At 34.8% G+C, this 12,098-nt stretch overlaps 2 protein-coding genes across 10 annotated transcripts in view; one reads left to right on the plus strand and one right to left on the minus strand.

Annotated features, from left to right (window-relative positions):
• The window catches only part of LOC100867761 (protein FAM135A), a 42,284-nt gene extending 34,281 nt beyond the window's left edge, over window positions 1-8,003 (minus strand). For all 5 annotated transcript variants that reach the window (XM_086907918.1, XM_012483527.3, XM_086907917.1 and 2 more), the window contains exon 1: window positions 7,865-8,003. The gene's annotated coding sequence lies outside the window, so the exon portion shown is untranslated. The remainder of the gene's footprint in view (window positions 1-7,864) is intronic.
• Window positions 474-11,563, plus strand: GlcAT-I (Glucuronyltransferase I). 5 transcript variants are annotated; one of them, XM_086907921.1, is made up of 6 exons: window positions 474-629; window positions 758-961; window positions 9,308-9,636; window positions 9,978-10,507; window positions 10,582-10,878; window positions 10,950-11,563. In XM_086907921.1, the coding sequence occupies exons 3-6, from the start codon at window positions 9,510-9,512 to the stop codon at window positions 11,046-11,048; spliced, it is 1,053 nt and encodes a 350-aa protein (XP_086764047.1). In that variant the 5' UTR covers window positions 474-629; window positions 758-961; window positions 9,308-9,509; the 3' UTR covers window positions 11,049-11,563. The 5 variants fall into 5 exon arrangements, with proteins under 5 accessions (XP_086764047.1, XP_086764050.1, XP_086764048.1 ...); XM_086907924.1 differs by lacking the exon at window positions 758-961 and having other exon boundaries at window positions 578-629; XM_086907922.1 differs by lacking the exons at window positions 474-629; window positions 758-961 and adding an exon at window positions 8,180-8,628.
• The last annotated feature ends 535 nt before the right edge of the window (window positions 11,564-12,098 follow it).

Below are 12,098 nucleotides of genomic sequence, written 5' to 3' on the forward strand. Positions count from 1 at the left end.
AAAAAAATTTTTCATACAAAATGTCAAAAATCTTTATATATATATATATTTAAAAGATTTGGGAAGGGATTATTATTCTTCTTCCAAACAAAATTATTATTGTTTCTTTTTCGATCAAAATGGGATTTTGAAAACTCGTATATAATTGAATAAAGAAGAAAAGTAAAAATAATAACATATTTCTTTTATCGAATCAATCTCGTGTATGATCTCATGCATCATTTAATCGCATTATCAATCATTTTATTTCGATATCATTAAGCAAATTTTCGTATCAAGCATTCTGTTTTTATTCGAATTTAAAAAAAATGATTGATCATATAATTCATAATTATAATTTATTAGAATATATTAATCTTTATCGAAAATTATTGGTCGAAAAATTAACAATAATAAATTAATAATATTGTGGCGAGGCTGTAAAACTAGAGGAAATGATTCATCGATAGATACAAGAAAAACAAACAAGGAAAAAGTTACGTATATGGCTACGATCAAACTCGTGGCTTAATTCCTTAAGCGTAACAGTACAATGTAAACAATACAATGTAAACGAAGACGGAGCTCGCTCCAAGTTTCTCCGAGACCACGAAACTGCGACATTGTTCGACGCACGATCGACGCACGAGGTACGTATCTCGAGATATAATATTTTATTTTTCGTTAAATATTAACAAGTAAAAAGACTTCAGTTTCACGAAATTAGTTTATCCAGCGACTATTATTAATATATTAATTTTATTTCGTATCATTTTAGTTTACTTTTCTTCTTTGTTCAACTATATACGACTGTATACTAGTTTCAAACTTTACGAAATTATAAAATTTTCACGATGATTTTGAATCTAGTATTGAAATAAAATCGAATCCATGTGCGGTTTTAACAAAAAAAAAAAAAAAAAAAGTCAAAATTGTGAAATTAAGAAACGAAATTGTTCGATATATAATTCATTCATTTGAGGTAAGTAATTTCTTCCATTCCTGTATTATATTTTCATCTATTTCGGATTAAAAGCTTTGTACTGTATGGAAATTGGTCAAAATTCATGTCATCCATAGCATTAATTTTATTCGTTCTTTTGCGTTACAGATTAAAATATTATTAATTTTTTATTGTTATTATTGTAGTCATTGTTATTTCTACGTATAATTTTTCTAATGAAATAGGTTTATCTTATAATTATTTAATGAAGCAACAAAATATCGAACAATTAAAAATTCAAAAATTAGAAGCAAAATTAGAAATCTCGAATGGATTAATATTCTCACTCAAGTTCTACGTTCTTGCACGTTCGATATAAATGCAGCTTTATGCAATGAGCACAGTGGAATACGATCGTGCTGTGTCAGACGTCCGATCGGTGACAGTTTCGTTCTACTCGTCCATGTTTGAATCGGTTTTCGGTTAGAAACTGGAGGATTGTCGAAGTTGTTAATGGAAAGTTTTAGAGGATTATTATAGTGAATTGTAACGAGAGATATATTTACACTACGAAAATTCATGCGATAAATTCTAAACTTTGGAACGAGAATCGTTAAGTGATATGGTTCTAACCTATGTTTTCGTTAAAATTTCGATAATTTCGATAATACATATGAATTACCTAAGTGGAGCAATCATAATGTGGAATTATATCGTGGATAAGAATTTACGATTTACTTTGATGTCGTATATAAGTAATGGAAAAAAACGTATTGTAAAGTAGATGAGTGATTAATGATTGTTTTATCATTCTTTGAGGTAAAGTTACTTTTTATATTGAATAATGCGTGAATTGATTACTTTTTTTTTTCGTAGTATTGATGTAATATTATGCTCCTTCTTTGTTTGAAAGATTAAGTGAATCGTTAAAAGTGTACGAACTTTATTGAGATTCGCGAGTTTTCCTGAATTTCAAGTTCTGGAATCAGGAATTGTGAGTTGAAGAAATATTTCTTTTTCTTAGAATTTCTCTTAGATAAACGTTTTTTCAACAGTATCCAGTTTATTATTGTACATTAATGTTTTTTAGGATTAGGATAAGGATTATTATTCAGAATATTATTTAGATAGAATCATTTTTGATTAAAACACAAAGATGAATAAGATATTAAGTGATAATTAAGAATAGAATTTATATGAATATAATAATTTCTGATTATTCAATTCAATGTAAATTGTAAAAGTTTTAATTTATCTATATGGTTTTTTTTTATTAAGAAAGCCATATCAAAATGATCAATAAAAAGATAGGATTTGTTAAAAATAAATTACATTATATAATATTCAAAAGGAAATGAGTAAAGACTGTATCTGATTACAGTGTATCTTATTATTAGAATTAAAAATGAAAATCTTTTAAGTATATAAAATATTATTGGAATAACTTAATAAAAAACGAGATACTGCATAGTAGAACGAGACAGTCACCGATCAGACATTGCGACTTCGGTGCTAAAAATAAAGAGCATTGAGATTCTTGCAGCAAAACAAAAAACCAATTCTATTTTGATCTGTCTACTAAATAAATTAAAAAAATTTCTTATAAAGTTATTGTTTTAACTTAACAAGAAAATACCAACATACATATACATTTTTATAAAGTATGTAATCATTATTAATTCACTAAAATGTTAAGAAAATGATTATATACTTTATATATATTGAAAAAAAGAAGAAAGAATATATTGATATAGACAAGAAAAAAATATAACACATTATTCGTGTTGCACAAAACAGTAACGAAGATAAAGTTTCAAAATTTGCATATATTGAATCATTTGTTTTTCCTTTTTTTTTTTTCTTTTTTTCCAATTTTTACAAAAACGATGTGTTATTTTAAATATATATTATTCAACGCGATAACAAAAACTCAACTCGTCGTATATCACGTGTAATTGTTTCAAACAATTTTATTATCGATAAATTATAATCTAAACTATATGTTTGGCATTGGAGAAGAACCTTGAAACGCGACGTAAGACATGAAATTCAATTCTATACGTAATGGCGGGGACTCGATATTACGAGTCGGGAAACGACCTGGCCCCGATCCAATCATCTCGTTTCAAAAACCATTTCATCCTCAAAAACCATTCGATCCTCGGCCGCGTTAGATCAATCGAAAAACGTTCCACCCTGATGACCGCCTAATTAATTTCACCGAGCCAGCGAGCACGACGCTTCCGTCGTTGCTAATTCGATGAAGCGAGCTTTCCCGTTCCAGGCCGTCGATTTCGCGCCTGTCAAACTCACCCTCATGCGAAAAAAAAGATTGTATACAGGGTGTTTATACAGATTTTGGACGCAAAAAAAAAAAAAAAAAAAAAAGAAAGAAATCGAAAAGAAAATTTCCTCGCTCAAAGCTTTGTTTTCTAAAGTAAAACAAGATCGAAACGCGATTAATTCTCCAATTTGAATATCCGATTATTCCTCGATGTTCTTAAGAATAGGCTTGAGTAACAAAATTTTAATCTAGTTTTTATTTATTTTTATACACGTAGAATAATTTATGCAGAGATTCTACGTGCTGAACATATTTTATTGATCAGTGTAGATTTATAATTTAATTTGTGAATTTTTTTCAAATTATCTATTAATTTTACTTTTTTTTTTTTACTTTTCAAACATTCGAATCATTTATATTTTTCTACAGAAAATTCTTATAGTATTAAAGTTCACTCTCGAAATCTGTTTGCCTTCTTGAAGTACGTATTTACCAAACCAGCTCTCTTTATTCATATTTAATTCAAAAATTAACCAAATTCAATCACTCGCTCGAGCATCCTTCAAACTCGAGCTTACACGAAAACGAGGCCTCGAGCAAAGAAATCGTATACTTCATTTCCAATTCGAATTTTTCGTGCAGAATTATCCCTCACCACTCGTACCCGAGACACCCTGTATATTATAACCAAGGCAACCTTTCTTTCCCTTCTTTCTCTTTCACTCCCTCTGTTCCCACGAGAACGCTCGATCTGTCCGCTCAAAAGTTGCTCCACATTCGGTGACCTTTTCCAGGGACGAGCGTAGAAAATGTCAGGGTGGCGCGTTTTACGAGAACCCCTCCCTCTCCCTCCCTCTCCCTCCCTTTCTCCCCTCCCCTCTATCAGCGAAATGCAATCTCGACGATCGACGATCGTTTAATCCGTGAAGAGAAGAAATTACCGGGACTCGCGGTGCTCGCGGCCATTGAATTCGCGGAGCTGACGACGATTTTCAACCCCTACCACCAGTCGCGCCACCAACCACCACCGGAACAGCTATTCATCCCGTGGAAACGAGACGCTAATAAAGCATCATCGGGAAAGAAATAAAGAACCGGCGGACAAATGGATAGAGGAGAGAGAGATACTAAGGCTCGATAATGGATTCCTCTCTGGCCGCCCAAGCGTTCCCCGATATTTCCGTGATATTCATCCCCGTCATATTGTCACGAATGGCCGCTCACCACCGAGTTGTCTAGTGATGAATCGTGGCTGTGACGTGGCGACGTTCTTTCGTTTTCTTTTCTTTTTTTTTTTTCTTCCTTTCTTATTTTCGCGTTGTGTGTATATAAATATACGCTGCAAGATACGCTTTTCCATTCCTTAATGAGAAAACAGCCGGCGCCTGGATGGGATTCGGGGGTCGAAAGGGAACACACAGGGTTTACATTAAAACGTAACTTAAACAGGGTAGGGGGTTGGAATCTGTGAATTGTGTTCCGGGCAAACGAGAAACCGGGGAAATGCTCGGAAACGCAACCGTCGGCTCGTTTTCTCTCTCTTTCTCTCTTTGACTGGATTGAAAAACCGGGGTAATGGGAAATATTTACTTCCTTGAAGAGTGCATGAAACGTTCTCTGGTTGATACGAGAGAGCTTGTGGGATCTAGTGTTCTCTCTTTTTAAACTTTTGAGATTCAGTGATGGTATAAATTGTGCATGTATTGTATCGTTAAATGTGTGGCATGGAATCACAAGTAAATATAATATCGATAATGATTGTAAGAATAGGAGATATTATAATTTGTAGTTCGTCAGAGTTGAAAGAATTGAAATAAGGAATGAGTTTGTAAAAGAATGGAAATTCTGATAGTTTGTTAAAAATTATGAAAAATAAAGAACTAATGGGAAAGAACTCGTTGGCTCTAAAAGCTGCAAGATTTAAAGATACGTTATATCATGCAAAAAGCATATCAGGAGGAATGAGAAGTGACTTTATAATGGATTGAAAGTAAAAAAAAAATTGATATCGTACACACGATGTAAAATTTTATTTCGTTATATTTTTGCATTATATCCATTGCCAATTATATCATTACATCATATTTCCAAGGAAGTATTTTTGTAATATTTTTTGTTTAAATTATCCAAATTTTTGTAAGAAATTCTTCATAAAAGATTACATTCTTTAAAGAGTTTATTTATTATTTTATTATTTTATAATAAATAAACACACTTTAGTATTTTTGCACGATTATACAGAATAAATATCGTCATACAATTTCCTTTCTCTATGTATGTAATGTCAATCAGAAAATGTATAAATCTATTTTGAAACAATAATCATCAATTACTCTTGTCAAAAAGCATCTCGTAGCAGAATAATTTATGACAGATCAAGAAGTTTCGATCCAATAATTTCAAGTTCTACTCGCAACAAAATCTATTCTCTAACTTCATGTATCGCCTCAGCAAACAGAAGATTACCACATACAAATTACATGTAATATCTCAATATTACAATTCCTGATGTAATAATGAATCCCTTTTGTTAAAGTGTCCATTAAAGAAATCGTAGGGTAAAAGAGAACGTTTGTTTAAACGTATTCAATATAGTTTTCTACTTTGAATCCAAAGCTTTCGTGCAATGTCCCATTCATTAAATCACCTTAAATCTAAAACCTCGACTAATTCAATCATAAATTCAACGATATCCAATCCGCTCTTCAATCATTCTCAACACGTTAAACGTCAGCTTTTCGTGTTCTTTACCAGCCAAAGATCCCGATCAAACGAACTTTTATTCCGCATGCATTAACGAGACCATTTGCATCGCAAATACGGCTATATTTAACAAACGAATTCAACGAACACAAGAAACAAAACACGCGTATATACCCCATTTTAGTAACGTTGATATTATACATATCTATCGCAATCAGCGCGAAATTTCCAGACAGGAATCTCTCTCAATTTGTACCCTATTCTCAATTACTCGTTATCACCCGATAACGAGACGAGCACACGTCATCACACGCAATATCATCCACGATTTAATCTTATCTCGTCGTGCGGGATAACAAGCAAATCTTAACTATCAACGAGAGCACAAGAGGTCGGAAATATCGTCGTTGGTGTACGTCTGTCCCGTGGTTGACCCCGGAATCGGAGAGATCGATCATTCTTGCGAAACCGTGTGTTATCGGCAGTCCCTCCGTAACCTTGCGAAATTATTGAACGAGCGTGAGTTAGGAGGCACGTTGCCCGATGGAGAACGACCTCGGCCACGATCATTCCCTCTTGGCCGGGCATATTTACTCGTCGCGTAAATCGGAGGGCACGTTGCATCGGGGATTAAATCAACGCGCTCCGCTTCGTTGATGGGGATGAAGTGAAACGAGATGGATGGTCGGGAAAGGATAGAAGATGATGCTGCTTGAGGATGAGGATGGAAAAGAGAGAGAGAGAGAGAGAGAGAGGAAGAAAAAGCTGGAATAGGTGGAGTAAAAGCAAGAGGAAGTAGGGGACACAAGAGGAAGAGGAGGAAGAGCAACTATGGTGGGGGATCAATTTAGAAGCCGTGACTCACTCGACACGGTGACGTCGTTAGCGCACCCCTTCCGTTCTCCCCTCTATGCTACCCTTAAAAAAGAGAAAAAGGAGGAAGGAAAGAGAGAGAGAGAGAGAGAGAGAGGCAGATAGAGAAAGGGAAAAAGAATAATCCGGTCACAATTCTCTCTCTCGCTTCTCTCTCTCTCTCTCTCTCTCTCTCTCTCTCTTTCTCTCTAAGCGAAAACTAATCGAGGCCAGTGCACACTACCGGGAAAAGAACGAAACGAAGGGGGATGGGGGGATGTTCTCGACTACTCGGCCGGTCGACGAGCCTCGAGTATTATTTCTGGTATTCGTGTATACCACTGTTATCCAACGAGACGAGGGCCGCGGAGGTGGCACGCGGAAAGTGAAGCGGAAAGGGCACCGCACCGGAGTCATCAGAGTCGTGCACGATAACACCACCGTCCCTCGTTACGTCGAGAGAGAGAAAGAAAAAAAAAAAAAAAAAAAAAAAAAAAGAGAGAGAAAAAAAACCCGACGCACCGGTGGAGTCGAGTTTTACCTACGCCCATGTACTTCACGCGCCAGTGACTCCTGTTTACAGACCCGAGGGCGGGGGTGGGAAGAAGAAGAAGAAGAAGGAAAAACGCGAGCGAAGAGGAACAAGGAGGATCGCTGCGGGAAAGGGGAGAGATGGTGTAAACGAGGAAGAGGATGCAAAAAGGGGGAAGTATCCAACGCATCCTCGCTCCCCCTCGCCCACCGGAGCCAGCGTCCCCTCGCCCCAATTACCGTGCCCATCGCTCGCACCACCTCGTCCACGCTCGTAATTTGCATCCGACCTCTATTTCCTTCGTAGTCGTCGAACTAAATGTCGCTTGTGAAATCGTCGAGGGAAACTAAACAATCTTATCGATGGATATCTACGTGTAATAGTCCTATTATGATGATCACGAATGATGATGAAATTATTTTATTTAGAATTTAATTTAAATAGAATACAAGGAATAATCGTGAATAGAAGCGATAAGTTAGCTATCGAGGCGATATGATAAGAAATATATATATATATATATACGTTGGGAAAAAAATGTGTGTCCTCGAAGAAAATCGTTGATACTCACGAGGCACACGATCAAGGATCAGGCTCTCGGTTAGGAGACGTCGACTCCTAGAGCGATGACCGACGAGCATCCTACACACCGATTCCTCCTGTTTCACGAGTCCTGGCGTCGAGGACCCGGATGATCCTCCCGTTGTCACTCCGGCAACACCCACTTTCTCCTCTGGCCTCGTAACCTCGAGGGCCACTTTTCCTTCTCTCCCTCGCCACCGTCGTCGAACGAGGCGCAGCACTACTCTGACAGCACCACCACTACCACTACCACCACCACGATACGATTCTCGACTACCAACGGGCACCACCACGATAGGAAACCACCACTACCGCTACGACCACCACTACCACTGCCACTCGCCACCACGAGTAGCAGGCACAGCAGCTCGTCGTCGTGTCGTGTCTCGATACTGACAACCAGTTTGCGAACGGAGTTACGCGGGATTTTCTTTATCTGTAAAAGCTGTCGTGCGATTAAATCCCGTAAGAATTCATTGCACCATCCTATTCGAACGAGTTACGATCGAGTGGCGTTGTCAATTGTTGGCTCTGACGGTCACTAGCCGCGTTGACACATCGCGTGACCATCGACGAGGAACTCTCTGAACGCGAGCAACACGCGGCGACCTACGAGCATGGGATGATTCCGTAGCTCGCTGCGGAAACTCCACCGTGAGCTGGCCTATCTACGCGCCTGTCTGCTCTCCTAAGCCTCGAATGCCGCCCCCTTTCGTCCCGCCACGGCGCCTTCTGGCCAGTCACGACATAAATGTATGTATGCGCGATCGTGACACACGCGGGTCCGTGACACATCCCGGCATGCGCTCTTCTACGCGCGCCTCGTATCGCTCGCCTCGTATCTGAATTTATTTGACTATAGTCGATGTCGCTGCTTACGATGCATCGACTAGGGAATTTATCTTTTCGAGAAAGAGGAGATAAATAGGTAAAAATCAGCAAAAATACGTTTAATTATTGATGTCAGAAATTTTTCCTATTTGGTAGGAAAGTTTTGTTAAATGTATTAGAAGAAGGTAAATTTTTTTTTAATTAATAGAATATTATTATCGATTAGTTATTAACATATTTTAGAGTATGTTATAATTTTCGTTTGGTATTCTTTTTTTGTTAAAATTATTCATATACTATTTACCATTACTTTTTTCTTCGTGCTAATAAAATATATTATCAGTATTTTTATTTAAAATTTGGCGCCAAGAATTCTATGCAAGTTACGAATTAGATATAATCTAGGGACTTTTTCATATTGTAAAAAAACTAACCTGTCATCATCGCGTAAACTCTGTCTATTTCATTTTTTATTTATGAGATTATACTCTGTGAAGTTTATAATGATCAGGAAAAAATTTTCATCTTGTGTTCATAATTCATCTATGAAAATTATAAGTGAATTTTGTGTGAATAAAACATTATTATTTTACAATTTCAGTCGCAGCTATAATTAAACTGTTAGTAATACAGTTAGATGTTGTGATTATTTTTCAATTAATATTCGATATTATGAGATGACATATAATGTGTCCTTGTATTCGAGGTTAGAATATATTATAAATCTATAGAAGATCACTGCTAGTTAAATATAATCGGTGATCGTAGAAGAATATTATTAAAGAGTGTCATGGCGTGACACAATGACAGAACGTGCATTTTTGACCGACGAATTCGGTACTAAATTTAATATGTGGGGCGGATTTCGTTATAACAGGGGCTTCCTAATATTGTTCCTGATTCATGTTATTGCATTTCAATGTTTTATATGTAAGTATTTGTTTGATATCACAAAATGTTCATCACAGTTTTTCTAACAAATCTGGTTTCCATGCATGTAAAAATGCGTGACATATATCATATGCCGCTTGTCACAATTTTTTTTTATGCTCCTTATAATATTCAAATAAATTTTTTAATAGTAATAGTTATCTCATAATTTGTTTTTTGTATTATGAATTTTCTTTTTCCTTTTTTCAAATAAGCTTTATTATTCAATTAACTTGGATATATTTGAAATTATTCTCTTGCAATTTTATTAAAATTATATAAATTATTTATCCATTTATTATAATTTAGATCATTATAATTTTTATATTTCTGTTTCAAAGATTATCAAGAGCGTTATAAATGGCAAGAATTAAGAAACACGCTGGAGTCAATAATTGTTGAGCAACGAGATATATATGGATTAACATATAGTGTAATTAAGAGGTTAGAGGGACATAATATGCTCAATGGAGAAAAACAGGATCTTACAAATTACAAAAACAAACCTATTATTTATGCCATTACTCCTACATTTACCAGACCTGTACAAAAAGCTGAACTAACACGATTGTCACAGACGTTTTTGCATATACCAAATTTTCATTGGATCGTTGTCGAAGATGCGGAAAGAAAGACCAATCTCGTTACACGATTCTTAGAGAATAGTGGTTTAATTTATACGCATTTATCTGCAGTAACTCCACCTAATTATAAATTAGGTCGAAACGATCCGAATTGGAAAAAACCGCGTGGAGTCGAGCAACGAAATGCGGCATTACGATGGCTTCGAGAAAATCTTAAACCGACTGATAAAGGAATAGTTTATTTTGCAGATGATGACAATACGTATTCGATTAAATTATTTCACGAGGTAAGAACATTAATGATATACATTGAGCGATTATTTTAATCACGAAATCATTATATAATCTAGATATGTTCCAGATGGAAAAAATAAATAAGGTCGGTGTTTGGCCAGTGGGTTTAGTTGGTGGTTTAATGGTTGAGAAACCGATATGTGATAATATGACTAATACAATAATTGGTTTTAATGCTGCCTGGAAGCCAGATCGTCCATTCCCATTGGATATGGCAGGTTTTGCAATCAATTTACAGCTTTTATTAGAAAATAAAAATGCTGTTTTTTCGTATGACGTTCAAGGGGGATATCAGGAAAGTGAAATTTTGTCTCAAATCATCACTAGAAAGGAATTGGAACCATTAGCAGATTGTTGTACAAAGGTACTTTTAAGTTATTTTTAAATTTTTTATTTCTTACTGTATAAATTAAATAATTCTGTTTTTGTCTGTAGGTGTATGTATGGCATACACGAACAGAACCGCCGCAATTAAATGTGGAACAAATGTTAATAAAAAAAGGTAAACATTCGAACATAGGGATTGAAGTGTGATAAAAATATCAGATTGTAGTATATATTAAAAGAGCCTATGCAAGATTAGATAATATATTGCAAAATATTGCAAAAGTAAATATTATTACGTTCGCTATGTTATAAAAAAAAAAATAAATTTTATATGCATTTTTCATTAACGTTCGGCCACATATTTTCAAAGTAAGAAAAAATGCAGTGCCATGACAGGTAGAGTAGCTTACAATTACATATTCGATAAGGATATTATAGATACCAATGAATTTTAGATAGAATATGTTTATTAATGCATGATAACATGGTGGCCTGAATGACATATTTTTAAGCTTTATTTTAATCTTATAAATTGATCGCTTTTTATACTTTTAACGCGCCTATTAATACGAGTTCCTTTTATTTTATACCGCAAAATACGGTATAATTTTTAAAAATATAATGCTCTTAAGAAGAAATAATGCTCGAATGAATAAAATTTTTACGTAAAAAAAAAAAAAAAAAAGAAAAAAAGAAAAAAAAAGAAAAAAAATGGAATAATATCCAGATGTGAATCATTTGACCTTAAAAATGTTCTTTATCCTTTATTAGTCGAGTACGTTTCCTTGACGCGTACAGAAAAAGCATACATAAAAAATATGCCTTACACCTACGAACTTTAATGATATTTGTAATATTTTTTAAATTGGAAGATGCGCAATAATACTTTTCAAGGGAAGCTACTTGGATTACGGATTTTGGCAACGAATATAAAGTAGCTAGATAAACGTGTTTTTTCCTTCTTGTCAAATTGCCAATTTTTGACTCGATGAGGAATCAAATACTATGTAACGATTACAATGAACAATCCTTCATTTTTTTCTTTTTTTTTCGAATATATATATATATATATATTTCTCGTATATAATGTGTACTCGTTGACTTATAAGCTAATAAGTACTATATATTTGGCAAAACTCTGTATTTATGGTACGTAAAAAAGCTACCTATGCAGAAAGTGTGTTCGCAAGTAGGAGTGGTGATTTTTAATTTACTTTTTTTTTTTTTTTTTTTTTTTTTATAGATAAAGGTATAACT

This window comes from Apis florea, unplaced genomic scaffold (assembly GCF_048593485.1).
Source record: "Apis florea isolate Af1SG1 unplaced genomic scaffold, ASM4859348v1 contig_2_pilon, whole genome shotgun sequence".
NCBI classification, from domain to species: domain Eukaryota; kingdom Metazoa; phylum Arthropoda; class Insecta; order Hymenoptera; family Apidae; genus Apis; species Apis florea.